The sequence below is a fragment of the Theobroma cacao genome, chromosome 4, assembly GCF_053813885.1.
Source record: "Theobroma cacao isolate CCN51 chromosome 4, ASM5381388v1, whole genome shotgun sequence".
NCBI lineage: Eukaryota > Viridiplantae > Streptophyta > Magnoliopsida > Malvales > Malvaceae > Theobroma > Theobroma cacao.
The window spans coordinates 34,283,732-34,302,578 of record NC_142642.1 but is presented as its reverse complement, the minus strand read 5'-3'; the positions used below and the strand labels follow the sequence as shown (position 1 = coordinate 34,302,578).

The 18,847-nt window shown below is 33.2% G+C and overlaps 2 protein-coding genes across 8 annotated transcripts; one reads left to right on the top strand and one right to left on the bottom strand.

The window, feature by feature from the left end:
- Positions 1 to 485: 485 nt before the first annotated feature.
- Positions 486 to 12,464, bottom strand: LOC18602556 (uncharacterized). Of its 6 annotated transcripts, none has more exons than XM_088805708.1 (11): positions 12,298 to 12,464; positions 11,431 to 11,635; positions 10,270 to 10,831; positions 8,591 to 8,858; positions 7,410 to 7,520; positions 5,227 to 5,596; positions 4,314 to 4,538; positions 3,972 to 4,041; positions 2,216 to 2,394; positions 1,157 to 1,243; positions 486 to 882 (listed from the first exon to the last, which is right to left on the bottom strand). In XM_088805708.1, the coding sequence occupies exons 2-11, from the start codon at positions 11,566 to 11,568 to the stop codon at positions 862 to 864; spliced, it is 2,031 nt and encodes a 676-aa protein (XP_088661834.1). In that variant the 5' UTR covers positions 11,569 to 11,635; positions 12,298 to 12,464; the 3' UTR covers positions 486 to 861. The 6 variants fall into 6 exon arrangements, with proteins under 6 accessions (XP_088661834.1, XP_088661831.1, XP_088661833.1 ...); XM_088805705.1 differs by having other exon boundaries at positions 1,177 to 1,243; XM_088805707.1 differs by having other exon boundaries at positions 1,177 to 1,243; positions 11,431 to 11,612.
- A 1,814-nt stretch (positions 12,465 to 14,278) lies between these two features.
- LOC18602555 (ATP-dependent Clp protease adapter protein CLPS2, chloroplastic-like) lies at positions 14,279 to 18,187 on the top strand. 2 transcript variants are annotated; one of them, XM_088805983.1, is made up of 4 exons: positions 14,279 to 14,669; positions 15,432 to 15,530; positions 15,797 to 15,906; positions 16,989 to 17,718. In XM_088805983.1, the coding sequence occupies exons 1-4, from the start codon at positions 14,426 to 14,428 to the stop codon at positions 17,019 to 17,021; spliced, it is 486 nt and encodes a 161-aa protein (XP_088662109.1). In that variant the 5' UTR covers positions 14,279 to 14,425; the 3' UTR covers positions 17,022 to 17,718. The 2 variants fall into 2 exon arrangements, with proteins under 2 accessions (XP_088662109.1, XP_007034078.2); XM_007034016.3 differs by lacking the exon at positions 16,989 to 17,718 and adding an exon at positions 17,743 to 18,187 and having other exon boundaries at positions 14,282 to 14,669.
- The last annotated feature ends 660 nt before the right edge of the window (positions 18,188 to 18,847 follow it).

The following is an 18,847-nucleotide window of genomic DNA, read 5'->3' as shown; positions in this document are numbered from 1 at the left end:
AGTACCATGTTAAGAAATACAGCATACCCCCCAATATTATTTAGGTCTTTTATAGTCCAGCCCCTCCACGATATAAGGCTGAGATGAAGCATATTCTTTCATAGGGGTAAATATGCACGTCGTAGGAGGCTCTCTCCCACTTTTCGATGTCTATCCAGAGCTCAAATTTCCAGGCAGTGGGATACTCGTACATGCAACTCTTGATAGATAAGCAATTTCAGAAATGTGCTGTCATAGTTTTTATACACTGTCATGTTATTAAATTCACGTTTCATCGTCAATGAAGTATTATTTTAAAAGAAATAAAAAATTAATAAAATATAAATTTTAATATTAACTTTTTAGTTTTTTTTAAAAAAAATGATCATTTATAAATAAAGTGTTAAGATTTGATGACGTGTATCAGATATTTTTTCGTACTAAAAATAGATATTTATATTTTTCTCTATTCTCCCGCAGAATGAAACTAAAGTAAGATGTTCGACTCAAGCAAAAATAAGAGCTGCATCGTTTACTAAGAGGTTGAGCCAATACCAATCTGCATTAGCCAACGATTTACCCGGTAAGTGCTCCACTCAAGGCACACCAACTATAGAACTGAAAATACTAGACTATATAAGCAGTTTAATTCGATTAACCCTAGGTGGACTGTAGATGTCCTCTAAACAGTTAATTAGATGGGAACAAACAAAAACCATCATCAGTCCTTGCCCCATCTACCTTCAGCCTAGAACTAAGGGGCTGGAGTTAGCATGCTATTCAGCTTGGCCAACATCTCTGCTGCAGCTGATCCTCTTGCTTCTGAGGGTTTAGGACAAGCATCGCCCACACTTGAAGACTCAATATTCACCCCTTTTACAGTTACTTTGGCTTGATATCCACCTTCAAAATTCAAAATAGACTCATTAGTTCTTGCATTTTTCTTGTTTTATTAACACTTCATTCCAAAGCAATTAATGGCCATACACTAGATAATAAGGTAATTTGTTAAAGACATCTCACAGTTAGAGAAACATGACTCGAACATGAAGGAAGCAATCAAAAGCCTATCACAGAACAATCGTTCCTCAAAAATCTCATCATTTACAGATCGAGAGACAGGAGCAGCTATAGCATTTATACCGTATTAAATTGTATAACATATTTCTGAATGTACCTTGAAGTGAAAGATCTTACCATCTGATGGAAATACATGATAAGTTGGTAACATCCAATTGTTCTTGTTGCATATACCATCCAACTCCTGCTGGATGAGAAAAATTTTAATCATTATATGCTAAACAAGGGAAAAGCATAAAAATTCCAATTTGGAATTACGGCTTAAGCTACTACTTTAAGGGCTTCAAAAATATAAAAATGGTCAATACTAAGATACTACCCCATCCCCTAAGGAATTACCACTTCTTTAATTTTTGGATTCCCATAATCAATGTCTTACCACTTATCAAGAGCTATACTTTTAGGTATTTTACTTTCCAATTTACCTTTCAAAAGATCACATTGAGATTTGCGCATTCTTATACTCTGCTTGCTAAAGGAGAGTTTTTGGAAGACAACTTTAACTTCTAAGTTTATTTTGAAGCTTGTGTCATTTTTTATGGAGACAATGATTATGGAAAGAGGTATTATAACTTCTGTAATAAAGCACACAATAGATCTCCAGGTGAACGGGTGCCTATATTTACTGGTATTCAGACATTTTGTGTTAAAGCAATCACTTTCTAGAATAAGGCTTCGTTTGTTTTGACGTAAAATATTTTCCAAAAAGAGTTTTCAGGACTTATACTTGTTTGGAAAACTGAAACTTATTCCAGATGTAAAACAGTCTACGGTTCAACGGGAAAAACCCCCGTTGACCACATCTCCGGAGAACTAAAAAAAGGTTTAGATCTAAAGAACGTTGAGAATTATTTAGATTTAAAAATCCTAATAATGATTTAGGTCTAACAATCCATGGTTTCTTAGAAGGTACCCTTTGTATAAAATTTTTAAAATTAGAGTCATGGTGGAAAATATTTTTTACAAGATGATCCAAAAGACAAAAAATGTTTTAGACAGTTTATCCATATAACAGAAAACATTAAATTTTCCTATAAAATATTTTACACAAATAAATTTTCCCCAACGAAGTTTTTTTCCACTTACCAAATGGACCGTAAAATGATATTTGAACTACAAATGGAAAGAAAAGAAGAAGTCTTTTGGCTAAGCTTGCCTGACATGGATTTTGGGTGCTGAGAGCTTCCTCTGACAATCTGTTTCTTTTAATGTAATGAGTTGAACATTGGTCCTCATAATCATGGGATGTCCTCCCTTGGCTAGCACTCCTTAGACAAACATCATTACAACCTTCTATGATCAAGTCTATCTTTAATTCCAAATCATCTTCTCCACCTATACAAAGTTGGAAAGAAATATTAACAAATCAGCTTTGAGCTATTTAAATTTACTCCAAACCCTGAGTTGTTTAACCCAAGTCATAGAGTAAAGGGACCTGCAACTTTCTAACCTGTAACCTTTGATCTTGCCTTAACAGTTCCATTGAGATAGCAAAGGATCAATCAATAAAGACTATGAAATTAGTAAGCATGTGCACCTCTTCTGGTTTAAATAAAAGAACTTGCACTCAATGACTTGCTCTGCACAACTGACTTATTAAGTTAAGTGATTGAACTGGAATTTATCTCCTAAAGCAATTAGAACTCCATAATGCATTAAAGCTCATGCTATTTTTAACATACTTTGCTGAACAGGATTTGTGACTTCAGGTAAACCCTAAAAGCTAAATGAACCTCATAAGAGTAATGGAATCTCCGTATAGATTGTATTTAACACATTCCAAGTAAGTAATTGTCTGAAACTTTGTTTATTAACTTTAATTATGCTGTTTATGACTTAGAAAGTAATGGTCTACCGACAAGAGAAAGTAATGGAACTTAAATAAGGTGAGTCCAGAATGGCAATAAAATAAAGACAAGAAGAAAAGAAAGAAATTAAAAAAAAAAAAAAAGGAGACAAGCAAAAGAAGGTGAGTCCTGGAGAAAACAATCATCAACTAAATTTCAGAAGCCCCTCTAGCAAATGTAATTTACATCTCAGAAAGTACATAATGCTTGACTTTAACTCGTAGCATAGTAAAGAGAGTTAAACAGTCTATCGGCACAGTAAGCCTTGTATATATAATCACCCATTTAGTTGCTGCGCATTTAGCAATAGCTAAAACAGCATATTAGGATTAGGAAAGGTAAAAATCTAAAATAAGAATCCAAAATGTGATTACCATTTGTTGTATTTCAATGAAAATGACCGGAACTTCACATTGGAAAAGCGAACTGAATTCCTGGTCACCAGAAAATCCATGTGGCTACTACTTTGACTCAATACGCATAATTCAGACTGTCATTCTCAAGGCCACCCACCCACTCAGTTCACCCAACATTCACACCCTTCTCAAAAGAAAAAAAAAAGGGCAAAACCAAAAGCAAAAACTACCCGTCTTTCTCTGATTTTGGGGTATTTCTGCATGTACAGGTTGGCATGAATATTTTCTGCCCCTTTGCATTTTTTTTTCTTGTGTTCTGTGGCTGAACTGTGTTGCCATTTAGGACCCTTGTAATGGGGACTTGTTGCTTTTTTGTGGCTGAATTGTGTGGCCCATAAGGTCTCTTTGTAACAGGGGATTAGCAGCTGAAGGGATTTTTCTCTACCCTCTCTGCTTTTTTCTGGCAACCCCCTTGCCAGCTCTTTCAGTGAAATGTTCATGCCCTTCAAAAAAAATATATATACACAAGCAGATGACTCTGGTTGATTGTGACTACACAAAAATTGGATCCATTTTAGTGTGTTATAGCACAGTGGCACACTAACCGTTAATCAAAAATACAGAACTATAAAAGAAAAATAGGAAAGAACAGAGCATATCATCGATTAAAGAAGATGAAGCATAAAACAAGAGCAATGGAAAAAAATACCACTCAAAATAGTTTGGATCTGTTTATCACACTGAGCAATCTCATCTCCAATATTGCGTAGCTGACGAACCTAAGGATGAAACAAATATGAGATAAAGGAGAATGAATCACTTCAAAATGGGACTTTCAAGGATAAATTATAGGTGATTGTATTCAGATGTTTAAAGACTGCTGCCTATACACAGGTTATCTGACTAGATATTACCAATATCATCTACAGAATAAATGTGGTCAGCATACTACTACAAGTTCAACTGTCTTTGTGTGATTGATTAGTCAAAGAAGGCATGCATTTTAAGCACCATTTGACAAATGAAAAAAATAATAAAAAAAAAATCATACCAGTTTATCCCTTTTTCTATGTAGAACTCTCCAAGCAGTTTCTGACAAGATGTGTTCCTTTGAGGCTACAATATTTTGTAGTTTGGCAGAATATTCGGAGTTGGACTCATGAATAACTGGAGCATGATTGCCTGTAGGCATCCCATCCTGACAAGAAGGCATATATTTGCATGCTGCTTTTCTAGAATGACAAATGCTTTGAAATATCGAATCAACCACCTCAAACTGCACCCAAATTTCAGGATTACATTTGATACAATAACTAAAAAGTAGACAAGAAAAGAATAGTGAAGCTTAAAAGGTTAAACAAAGCACCAACAAATAACTGAATGATAAACAAAAGCCTAGCTTCCTTGGACTGTTTGACCCATAGCATAGGCTTCTTCTTAAACTAAAAAGTTGTTTTACAAAGGGGCTTACAAGGAACCAAATAGGGGGTGAGATTTCTGCCAATGTGGTACAGAGATACTGGTCTGGTCTCCATGTGTATGCCCAACAAACCCCCTTCAAAAACTGACAAACTAATACTCTTTTTAATTTATATAGTTATTTTGGCATGCATCAGTAGATCCACTCAGCATGGTTAAGTGATGAGTGCTGAAATAAAAAACATCCTTAGTGTACCTTGTTAATAATAAAAATTCTCAAACCTAATGAACATTTTTCAATTGTTAACTCAACATTGTTATGTACCATGTGCTGAAAAAATTTCCAGTACTAAGTGCTGAAAAAATTTCCGGTACTAAGGGCTGAAAAAAATTCCAGAAGTTGATATTATATAAAATATTCATAGTGAATCATGTTGACTGCAAAGAAATACAGTATCTAGTTCCTTTGTTATCGAACAAAAATTCTCTAATCTAATTAGCATTTTTCAATTGTTGACAAATCAAAAGCAGTTATTAGCCCACACCTTAGCAACATTAGTTGCACCATCGGAATCGCTCTCTGCAAAAGAATTCATCTTTAGCTGAGCATCATGTTGGACTTTCTCAGCAAGATTTTTGCATGTTAATGTTTGTTCAGAGTAAACCACAAAATTGTCGTTGACATCCATATTCCAAGGCCCATCAATAGCATCCAAGATGCCATCTGTACAAAGCTCATTCTTCTCATTCTGATTTTCTGATTCAGCATTGGTGCTGTTACTGAGAGCCTCTACTACTCCACCACTAATCATATTTCTATTTCTGTTATTAACAGCTTCTGGCTCACAAGGTTTTTCTGTCATTTCAGGGCCATATTCATTTACCACTTCCAGTACTGACTCCTGATCCTGTGAACTGTTTGGAAGAACATCCCCGCAACAGAAATTGTAAAGGGATAATCAGAAAAAGTAAAAAAGGAAGACACATGCATACATACACAGGCACACAAACATAAATAACATTAGTGAGATATGGCAGAAGTAATCCATACAAATATCCATTTAAATAGGAAACTTGGGTGGTAAGTGAACTCAAGTCCAGTGATAGCAGCCACCGAAGGTAGGCTAAGGTTGGGAGCTCAAGGAGGCTTTATTAGTTAAAATTGTCATGTAATTTATATTTCTTCAAGTTAAACATTGCAGGTTTGATCTCATAGGTCCTTTTTCTTCAGTTTCAAGTGTTAGGGACTACTCTGGTAACTTCAGAGTTGCTATAAACACAAGATTTTGAGTCCAAGGGTCTTATTTTAGGCATTTCTTATGTTATTGGGTTCTCCTTTGCAGCTTAGGAGATGGTTTTAAGTCAATTTTGTTAGTTTCTATTTTGGATCTCAAACAAGGTAATGCTTTCACTAATAGAAACCTATTTTCAAGGATTTCAGAATTAGTACCCTTTGTGAATGCATGAAGCAGTCAACCAAAGGTGTAATGCCCAAGGAAACCTACTTGTGCAGCTTGGAACTTTCTTCTTCTCCTTCTATTCAATTTTGTTGAGTCTTAACTAAAATTCAGAACTGAAATAAGTTGATTTTGCAGTAAAACCATAAATACTACTTCTCATGACCCCAGTCCTACCTACAATAATTCACCTATAGAATTCAACCCTAAATTCAAACACTGTTCAGGCACTGTTTGTAAAACCTGGACAGCACCTAACAACTAGCTAGACCCCCAATTTCTCCCTTGACCTTGATTCCAGAATGCATTTTAACCATTTTTTATTATCTTTTTAAACCTCAAAGAACCTTGCAAGTAACTTTAAAAGCCAAACAAGCTCAGTGTCCCATATCACAGTGTGAACGAATAATCTTCCAAGCATATACTAAAACAAATGCGAAGCACCTAAGGAGGGTAAGCCTGATCGGGGGCCAAACCGAGGGCATACTTCTAAAACAATTATTTTCCTGTTAGGGAAAACAGAGTTTGATAGGGATATAAATATTTCTTCAGAAAAGCTTAGCCAAATATTTAAACTCTAGTATCAATATAATGGTACATGTGGTAAAGTGAAACGTTCAAGATGATGACAAATCCTATACTCCCAAATATTAAGATCTAGTGCTCAGGTGAGTGATGAGAACTCCACGAAATCCAAATCGAACTTGCAAGAGCTTTATGCAGAGAAATCATAACTTCTAAATTAAAAGCATGCAGATAATAGTGTATTACAGCATATATACTAATCTTCAATATTTTTCCTCTAATTACAGATCAACCAAACATCTCAAAAACAATGTTTCCCATCCTTATTTTTTGTGTTTGTCCTTATGATTAAATCCAAACATCAAGCATCCCCCAATCTAACAGTTCAATGAACTTTGTATCGCATAGCAAATTGTGCATGACACACTTGGCATCATACGTAATATTTCTAAGTAGACAAACATTTGCATTTTCCTAGATTGAAACAGATATTGGTTTTTCCACATTTACAAATATGATTTTATCTGTCCTCTAACAGACAGAAGCACTAACCTACAATATAGAGCAAATTTATCATTTAATAACAACTCCCAGATGACATTTAATGGATGTATATAGTAGTTGTCTCCACAATTTCGGAGCAACCTGTATGAGAATTCAACTTATCATACAAAAACAACAATCTAAGCCTTTTCCCACTATGCAAGGGGATGTAATTTAGCCTACATTAAATAAATATCACAAACCTCAAGAACCATTGAGAAATGATCCGTACAAAAGGAAGCAGGTGGAAGTATTCAACAGCAGAAGAGTGCATCCAGTGGGAGGAATTCTTTTTGACTAAAGGACCCTGCAAGCTAATAATGCAAGAAGCTTAATCAGCAAATTTACAGTGTTAATTTTTTATTCAAAAAGGTAAATATGAAACAAAGAAATAAAATGGTAGCCAATTCATCCATGTTCTATCAGCTCTATTTTACATTATTTATACAACTCTACTTTACAGAGTTAGTCTCTTACCAGCTTGATCTGTTATTTTACTAAATTAAGTGGTACCCCAATTTTTCCCTCCTCTGCAAGTAGGTACTTACAAACTGTCACTCTCCTACATTATCTAACCATTTCTATTACTTGATTTATCAGTTTTTAACATTTTGTATTATTTCTAAAAATTCTGTTGGCATACACTTAGGATCCATTTTAGTTGATATTACTTACGTTTTGTGTTCAAAAAAGTTATCATAAAGCAAAAGCAAATAGTAGTAAAAGGCAAAATTATATTTGATAAAGATGAGTAAGTGACCAAACTAATTTGAACATATAGTTCTACATAGAAGTAAAAGTACACATTCTTTACACGTGAAAGTCAAATGATAGGTTTTTAATCTTCCAAAAAGTTTTTTTTTTTTTTGCTTACAGATGCAAACGCACTTTACTTATTGCTTTTGGGAGCAAAAACAAGTTGTAAAAGCAATGACCAAGTGAAGCCTTACTTAATCATCATTCAAAAGAAAAGACTTGATACATAAAATGGTCCATGGTATCAAGTCCTGCCACAATCATACAAATGTCCAACTGGTATCAGTTCCTATCACAACCGTGCAAATGTGCATTATCCCAGTTCCTACAATGATACCTCATGATATTGAAAACTTTCACAATGATGTAACTTACGACTGGAAGACAATTGCAGTGAAAGCATGTGACAATAAAGTGCATTCAGCCTACCATCTTCATCTCTATAATAAGTGCATCACTCTATTGATGTAATTAATATCACTCTCAAGCATGAAATCTTGTTACCTAAATAAGCATTCACTAACCAGTCTGGACTCTAGAAATTAAAAACAGATAGGTGAACTCTACAATATGCTCATGTACAATACCAAACCAAACACATATCATTTGGAAAGAGAATAACACTAACCCAATTAATATCTTCAAAACATCCCTTTGACACCACCCAGAGAGGAAATACCAGAAAACAGAGATCACATGACAAGCAAATAAAGATAAAAATAAATGGCATTCACTAAAATCAAACCTGTTAATAACATCCTTAATTGGTATCCAAAGAGAACAGTCTTTTTCTGCATGAACGCACTGCATTATGTAAAAGCGAGTGGCTGTCTTCTCTTTACTCAAAGAATATACAATATGGCTCTCTATGATGGTGAGGTCACTTTGACTGATGCCTGTTCCATGCATAAGTTGTTAATTACCAACTTATCCGCAAATCGTCCAACAATTAAAACCATATTAGAAAAAAAAAGGATAATAATTTATGTAACAGCTATTTCCCAGTCCAACGAACTCAATGATGCAGCTGATCATAAAATACATGGTCTATGTGTGTGAAGATGTATGCATGTGTTTGTATTGGTTTGTGGGTTCTTTGGCTAGTGTAAGTGTACATTAAAAGGACATCATAGTCGAGGCATCAGGCTACTAGTGATACACAAATTTAGCCAAAATCATAAATTCTTCAAGAACAAAGAAGCCTTTCTGATCCTAGGAAGCATAATTGGAATTTGCTAGGTCACTAGTGCAATTATTTTTCAGCTTATCAACTTTCAAATCTAGTGTTACTTTGATAACGTTTGCTTTTGGTCCACTAGGTCTTATCCTGGGTGTAGTTAGTTATTAGGATTATTTTAACTCTTTAATTTAAATAAATAGGGCTTTATTCCTTTATCAGATGATTTCAGGAAAGCAGCTCCAATTTAGAATTAGCATATACATACATACATATAATATATATAGACACATTGTTTTCTCCCTGCATACTTTTTCTTCTTTCAACTTTCCATTATTACAGTATCTGGGTAGTTCTTGCTGACAAAAAGGGAATAGCACCAATGAACCTGCTGTATTGTAATCTTGCCACTACTCCCAATTTCCGACAAACAACTTCATTCAATCCCATCCAATTTTTTGTTATTAAATTCTTCCAGTTTAAACAGCAATTAAATATTAACGCTGAACTCCATTCTCTATACTAACAAACCTAAAACCTGCTTTTCCAACCCTAGGCCAGTATAGACCTAACTGTTAGTTTCTTGAATCAGTCCTTCACTACATTCCTCGATATAAACAGCATAAATGAAATTAATTCAGTTTAATACAGCCTAATCCTAATCCTTTGAGGTTTTCAAGCAACATCTTTTACCTTAAAATCCAAGCTGCTGATTTAATGGTTATATCATTTTTCCTAATAATACTTTTATGATTGTAATTGTATTGCTAAATAATTTAAACATATCATGTCAAATGTGTATAAGCCAACATCTAACTTGGTTTGTTAGGAGAAAACAAGGATTCTTCAAATTGAAAAAAAATTTTGGCAACCATTGATCTTTTCCAACAAGGAACATGATTATTCTGTCAAACAAGATGCAAACAAGACAATAGTCAACTCAAAGTTGATACTGCTAAATGCTAATTCTTCAAGACTTTAATTGAAGCAACTGCTTTAAATTCAATATTTTAAGCTTTTAATATTTGCTACACTAAAAGGATAACAATGAGATTCTTTACTACTAACTGCCTGGAATCCATATTTAACAAATTATTCAACAATTAACGTGTAAAGTGTTGGTAGTTTACCATTATTTGTTGCTTCCTTGACAGCTGAGAAAGCAACTTGCTGGAAGCAACTTTCATCAGCACCCAATTCATCTTGCAAAGGTTTATTAGGGGTTCTTTTTCTTTTGTTCATATGCTTTTTTTCTGTTGGGTTTTTATTCATATGTTTTGCCTCAGTAGAACCATCTGAACTGCAACAGAACACAGGCACATCTTTTTCAATCACTGACCATACACCCTCAGCAATGCTACCATTCTGCAAGGCACAATTCTCTTTCCTCAGGTCAATTAAAAATATAGCAACTTTTGAAACTGGCCATCCCTTTGTGCTTGGAACCTCCCTTGATGCATCTAAACTTGTAGATATATCACATGCATCCTTGATGGCTTTCTCTGTCAAGGAAATCTGCTTCCCAAGGTCACTCAATTCAGTATCATCAGACCTTAGCATGAGATTCATATATGACTTCAGATTTGGTTTCGCGACTAAAGCCAACTTACAAAATGGCTCAAAACCAAGATACTCCAAGTGCAGATGTCTTTTCCGGTGATAATAATTGTAAAGCAACACAACAGCACGCACCTAAAGGAGAATTACAAAAGAAAAAGAACAAATATAAGAGTTGGATTATACTGACCACACATATATGCATCTATTCTTGAAAGGGGGTGCTTGTGCATTTCTACAACCCTCTAGCATAGACATCAGCTCCTGACTAAACCTTTTTAAATAACTACTTCTAGTCATTCCTGCATGGTACAAGCTCATTTTTAACAAATCACCACCAGGCAATTCTTGAACCTTTTCACACCTCCTCTCCTTGTAAAATTTAAGATGAATGCACATTGAACGTAAACAAAGCATTAAAAGTGCATATATTAAGAAAAACACACATAGTCTACTAAGTCATACTCCCATTTCAATCTAATAGTATTAGAACCCCAAATTTTGCACCAACTGAATTGCATTCTCCTCATTCTTCTTCACTTAATCTGTGTCCAGAATTCACTAATGCGAAAAGGACGTAATAGAGGAGAAGCATAAAAATTCTCCATCACTGATTAGCTAAAGCAATTTATCTTATCAAAAAACATGAATCCCCTGCCATGCAGAGTATGTAATAGATTATGGATGTGCATAACAAAACAAAAATATAGTATTTGGATGCGAAGGAAAGGCACCTGTTTTGCGACTGCCTGCTGTTTATCTAGTGTTGGAGTTTCCCATAAAGAATATTTACTAGGTAGCATAGGCTCAACCAAGTAGTCCAAAAATGCTTGAATAGCATCCTCGGTTGGACACACATTTGAGGTGTCCATGCTCTCTAGCCTGCCTAAGCACTACTCTCCTCGAATAATTATATCTATACACCAGCAAAGAAAATTTCTGGAAATCAACACGTTAGTCTCTTTAGGGTTTATTCATCAAAAGAAACCTATTGAATTACACATTTAATAGCAGTCCAAGTAAGCAAACACTATGCTAAAACGCATATTATTTACAAATAAGGTTCAATTCTTAAGGTATTCTGAAGATTTCTAAGTCACTAACATGCTCAAACATCAACAAGAAAAATCACATAACAAAATTAAGACCCCTGATTCCTTCCCTAAGGCTTATCCAACAGTACAAATTGAAAACCAATAAGTGCATGTGTGAAACAAATTAAAGCAACAAAAAATGTCCAAGAAAAATCATAAATTCTTTTTTTTTTTTAAAAAAAAAAGAAAACCCAAATTTTGAATGTTACCTCTGAACTTGAAAAACTAATCATGGCAACAAATATCAAATCTTTTATGTCTAGAATAATTTCCCTTTTCCAAATATATAAAATATTTAACCCCCAAGGAAAACTTTAAGCAAAAGAAAAAAAAAAACACATTAAAGCAATCCAAGAAAAATTTACAATTCTTTTTCACAAAACCCAAAACTTCCTAACAATTTAGATGTTTGTTTGTTTTTACCCCAAAAAAATGCTCTTAATAAGCAAGAAATCACCAGTAAAAATGGAAAATAATGATTAAAAATAGAGAAAATAGAGAATGTACCAATTTTTTTCTTTAAAAAATAAAAGAGAGAGGGAGGGAGAGAGATGAAAACAGATTTTGGGGCTTTTGATTTTCTTTGTTTTTTTGGTTGAAATTGAGAGTTAATGTAGTGAGTGAGCTCTCTCACTTACCACTGTTGTCCTTTTTTAGAGTCCGGGGAAAGCAAAGAAAGCGTTTGCCTTTATAAGTAACGGAAGGCCATTTACTAATTTATTGTGATGCAATGCGACGTCGTTTCTTTGATCCTTTCATGTTCACGCGAAAAGGGCGCCAACGCCTCTTGGATTTTCCTAATTTAATAATAATATTTGTCAAATTTAAATATAAAAAATAACATATTCATGTATCTAACCAATCAAAAGAAATCCTCATCTTTTTAAATTTAAGTATATTTTTCAATTAGCCACTTAATTTCAATGTAAAGTAAAAAATAATATATTATCTTACTAATACTTATATTTATTAGAACTTTCACTTTACATTTAATCTGATTTATTTTTATTAATACAATAATATACAATATATTTTATACGTTTTTTACCTATTTTTACAAATAAAATTTTCAAAATAAAAAATTTTAGCATAATTCTGCCACATTTTACCTATTTTATATAAAATAGAATGTTATTTTACCTATTCTTCCTTGTCTAGATTAAAACTTTTTAACGACCTTTTACAATTAATGATTTTCAAAAAAAGGAATTTAAAGGAAACAAATTGATATTGAAATATTTTTAATGTGTAATAACATCATGTTACCCTTATTATTGTTCTTTTTTTACATTCACAATTGTCATATAGTTGAAGTTTTAAGACAATAATATCGATTTTCAACTATTTTACATCATATATTATGGTTTTAACTATTTTACATTATATATTATGATTTTTATTATTTTTACACATTTATATTGATATTTTAAGAAGATTAATTTCATTTTTAATTAATATCTTATTCATTTAATTAAACTATCATATCCTATGAGAATATTTTTGAATTGAAAATTATCTAAGTCATCATGTAAAAGACTCTGTATTTGTATTTTCAACCTAATTTTATGGGTCCATATCTATGGACAAGGTTTCAAATTATATTTTCAATATAAAATTCATGACATTTCTTTAATAATGTGTACTCTAATAATATATATATGTTTGACAATTGAAAAGGTACATTTGTATCACTCATGAGAATCCTACATTAATAAAGATTTGAATTTGTTATGATACCGTCATCGAGCTAATATCCTTTTCATAAAAAGCTAACTTGATGGTGCAATGTCATTGCTTGTAAAGCATCTGAAAACCTGATACGCTTGATTTATGATATTTGAAAGCATCTTGTTTATTTATTTTTTGAAGTGATTTATTTACTCTGTCTTGGTGATGTTTGGTGTGAAATAGAATAAAATATTGAGCCTGATACCACTTATTATAGATTTATATTTTTAATTCAAAAAATATATTTAATAAATATTATTTTTTTTTAAATCTAAAATTTATATATTTTTTACTAATATAAATTTTATGACACAATATATATTGAAGTTATCTTAATCTTAAAATCTTTTGCAAGTGTCTCACTCTACTGAACATTTAGTTATATTTTAAAATTTAATAACACTTAAAGCACAATTCCGAAGCTTCAACCCGATAGACATGTTAATCTATTTTCGACGATCCGCGACGCTTACACTAACTAAGGCCACGAAACATAAATCTATGTCACAAGTGTCCGACTGTTTGCCATGCTTTTTTATTTTTATCTTCTCTTCTTTATAAATTTTTCACCACAAATACAAAAAATAAGAAAAAGAGAAAAAAAAATTATCACGCTAAACCAGAGACCCCAGAAACTTCCAGAAACAAAAAATTTTGCATCAGCGAATCCCATCCGCTCGTTTCCAATCACGCCGCGATCTGGTGGGACCCAACATTAATAAAAGTAAATTAAAATAAATAAGGAGAAAAAAAAAAAAGGGAAATAGGAGAGAGTTATGAGCAGTTAAAGCACAGAATTTCCGATTTCCTATTCCATTTGCTTCACCGAAGTAATAACTGCAATTTGTTAAGAGCCGTTTTAGCAAAAGAGAAAGGAAGTTACAAAAGAAGCAGGCAAATTCCCGTTATGGCGGTTGTTGCAGTGACAGCAACCACGTCGTCGTTCACTCTGGTGAAGCTTCAGCATCTTCCGTCAGCTCCTACTTGGAGGAAATCCGGGGTTGGGAAGCAAAACCCAGGAGGAAAATTAGGTTCGAAATTTTTGGGTGTGAAAGCGAAGTTTGGCTCTTTCAAGAGTGGTGGTGCTGGTGTATTGGAACGACCCAGCTTGGACCAGTCCCAGTTCGACCCTTCTACTCAAGTTCTTGAAGGTAAGATTCGATTTTTTTTTCTTGCTTTTGATTTTCCTGTCAACGGTTTCGTTTCTTCTGGTTAAAAGAAGATGGACATAGGAAATCTTAATTTGGGATTTTGTTTTCTCTACTTTTTTTTTTCATTTTAATTAATTGTAAGAATTATTAATGTAAATGTTCGTTTCTTTTGAATAAAAAACAATGGTTTTACTCTAATTTAAGTACTAACCTTCAACACAATTGCTAGTAAGAAACAGACGATTGACAAGATCGGAAAGAAATGGAAAATTGTGGAGTTCAACTTTTAGAATCTTCTCATTTGGAGCAAATGAAATGAACGAGTCTGTGATGTTTCCCTTTACGATGACGCGGTTCCATTTTTGTTGCTCGCTTATGTTTTTCATCATTTTTTTAATACAAAGCATGAAAGTTTAATCTTTTTCTGGTTTTTATATTAATAAAGGATGGCTTTGTTCGTATGTAAAAGTACTTTTTTTTTTCCTCAAAGGATGTAGCTATTATTTAGACAAACAAGAAACAACCAAAGACTTATCCAATTAGTCCCTTGTTTCTATCTTTCGACAAAATATTAGCCAGTTGTATCATTTGTGTTGATCCCGGGTAGGAAACTCATGTTTTAGAGTGAATGGCATATTTTGTTTCATTGCTTTCGCATGTCAGGGATGCCTTCATTTCAGTCCATAGTGCAAGGGATGTCTTCATTTCAGTCCCTCGATGGATAATTCATTTGCTTAGTAATTTTATTTCTTATGATCGCAGGTGGTGATATTGGGCGCCTGAGGGATCAGAAAGGCACTGGGAGAGGAGACAGTTATAGAGTTCTGCTGATTGATGATACTCGCCATTCGGAAAACTTGGGTAATTTTATTTGTTTAATTTTAAGCATGTGTAAAAATGAAATTAGTTGATGTAGTCTAGAAGTTAATATCTAAAGTTTCATTGTTAAGCAGCTTTTATACAAACCACATGTTTCACCTCTCTATCAAACAAACTAAGCAGTTAAAAGATTGGTCTTATTTGAAAATTGATCATGACATTGCCATCAGTTTGTGTTTGCTTTTGCATTTTTAACAAATGGGGCAAGACTTGTGATAATTTGTCTTATTCTTGTGATTCTCTTCCAGTTGCAAAGGTTTTGCCCCAAATTGTTCCATCTGTTACACCTGATGGTGCAAGAAAACTGTTTCATGTATCGCGAGAGAATGGAGTGGCAGTTGTAATCGTCACAGTTAAGGTATGTTTTTTCTTTGGTGTTATGAACTTTATTTCTATGATGTGGATTTTTGGCTTGTTTTTTATATTGTTCTGTGCATTATTTATATTCATTCTTTCCTTTTTCTTGGTTTATTTTATTTTCTTTTTGTCAATAATAATTGATATTCATTTAAGCCTACTACTTGTATGTTTAAGTTTACTTTGTCTAGGTCTACGTTCATAGACTTGTATGTTTTGTTTTTGCATTTGCTCCGTTATTTGAATGAACATATCAAGCTTTTGATTAAGCGTTAAGGATGCAAGTATCTAGCTTACTGTTGCCTTAAAGTCCTGATATATTTTGCTAGTCTTAGGGCAGCTATGTTGCCCCCCTATACTAAATCATTTTGTTTATTTTAGATGTGTTTAAATTCTGCTTTTAGAAGCACCATTGTGGAATATAGTCATATAAAGTTGATCACTCTCATAAGGATATGCCAGTTCTTTACTTTAAGGAGATTTTACCATAAATATTCAATTAAAAAATGCACTAAGCTAGTAATCTTCCATATGCTCATATGCATCTTCACACAAAAAGACATATGCCCTTACCCTTATATTTCCTTGTACAAATGTTCTTTATGTTCTTTGAACATGAATATGACATGGATGTTCAATGAACATTTTAAGTACAAATGTTCTTTATGCGCTTTAAACATGAATGTGACATGGATATTCAATGACCATTTGAAGTTGATTTTGGTAGTTACTTATTTGGTCTTGTCTCTTATGTGACTTTTTGTTGTTGCATATATGATTTTCATAATGAAGTGGCTGTCTTGTTATTATCAAGTTTAAAAATTGCTTGTCCCTCCGTTTGTTATGCTAATAGTGAAAGGCTCAATGAAACCACTATGGTCTTAGAGAAATATGCAATCTCAGGGATCTAAGTGATCCACTAGCTAGAGGTTTCCTAAGTTGCATTTATGTGCGCCACTGTGACACATCGATCATTTAATCAATAACCATTTTGTTGGATGTCTAGTGTTATTGAAATGAAAGTGATATTCTCTATAACTAAGATTCTTGTAACATGATAAAGTCCTCTATTTATGTTTGCAGAAGGCCGTCAGAGGTGGTTTTGAAAATTTATGAATAATTATTTACTGGTTGATGCATCTGTATCAGTACTTTGACTGAGCTTTCTGATTGACATACCTATGAAAGCTAATTGCAATGTGTAAGAATCAATAACGTCCTTGTTCAACATATGAATCATTATTATGTTGTAAATATAATTAATTTCCATGTGAGCTCTCTTCCTGCAAGTCATCATGCTGTTAAAATGAGTAAACTGATTTATGGAACAGTTTTCTGAAGGCTTAAATGGTAGTAGGTATGTTGAGGAGCTGTGATGACTTAGATTTCTTAGTTTGCTTGGCAGCATGATGACTATGTTGTTTTTTGGTATATATATATGGTCAATAACTTAAGCATAGCATAATCTGGTTTTGTCCATCATACAGTTGGATACAGATAAAACACAGTTAAGAAGGCCAAAAAACAATATTGAAAATATACAGTTATATAAGTTTTTTAAATCAATGCTGAGATCTTAAATTTTGTCTATTGTAGTTAAGTCCTAATTTTCCATACAGGGATTAACATATTTAGAACCTTTTCTTCCATTAGACTGTGATTTGTAGGGTGAGATTTGACATGCTTGAACGTACAAGATGTATAAACTGCAATGACTTCAATAGTGTGCTTACCAACACTATATGTTGCTTTTCAAGTGTTTGAATTGTAGTGAGTTGACTTGGATGCCAGTTTATATAGGGATGAATAATGATCTTTGATTTACCTTAACTGACAGGAGCATGCTGAATTTTATTCACAAATGATGGTTCGTGGGGGATTACGATCAACTATTGAGCCTGATTCAAGTGTACTGTAAAGCAGTCAAGATTATATGTTCTATGAACTGCAACAAGCAAAGACTTAGCAGTGACAATTTTGGAAATTGATTCAGACCCAGATAGTAAAGGGAAAATTAGATGAAATGCAGAGAGATTGTATACAGCATCTATACTTCATTATGAGGACTTTGATGACCTCAAATTCAAATGCAGCAGTTAGATTGCAGATTTTGTCGTCTGCTGTGTACAGTTTTTGTTCCAATGATAGCTTTGTGAGTTGATCTCTTCCATATGTTGAAAAAAACAAGGAAACCCTAAAATGGTTATTCAACCACTTGGTGGTTATACTCTAGTATGCTGCAGGGTGCAGAGTTAGTAAAATGCTTACTTTCTTATGCTTGATGCTGCTTTTTCTTGACTCTTAGAAATGGTCCCAATACTTATCTCTTTCTTTAATCTAGGATTACTTGAATTGGGAAGAAACAGATGAATATTCCTTTATTCTCATGTGAAAGGGTGAATGCCATTTGTGGCTTATGACGTGGAACAAGGAGCTGACATTACGTAATAGGAAAGATATATGTAACAATTCCTTGAAGGCTCGTTTAGCTTTATGTCTAATATACTATTTTTAGTCATTATAGTAATGAAACTTTATAGTGGGTTTGCTTTTTGTCAGTTTTGGTACTTACACTTATCTGCATATCACCATTGCAAGCCTGCACCTTCTAATTACATTTCTACAAGTGCATCATCATCATCACTCACAAGTTGAGATTAAGATTCACTAGCTAATATTATTGAGGGATTCATTTTTCTAATTAACTCTTCCAATAGCAATATTTTTGGTTCACATCAAAGTAGAAACGTTCATGAGTCAGCTTACTGGGCCTAATCCCTCCTCACCTCCTTCTTACCTTTAATTAACGTTTATGTTATGTATAGATGTGAAGTAGTTGGCTAATACCCTAAACCCTAATAATAATAATAATAAATTTATAATCTATAAAAAAATTATTTGAACATTTTTTGTTGTAAAAATTACATTTTGATCATTAACAT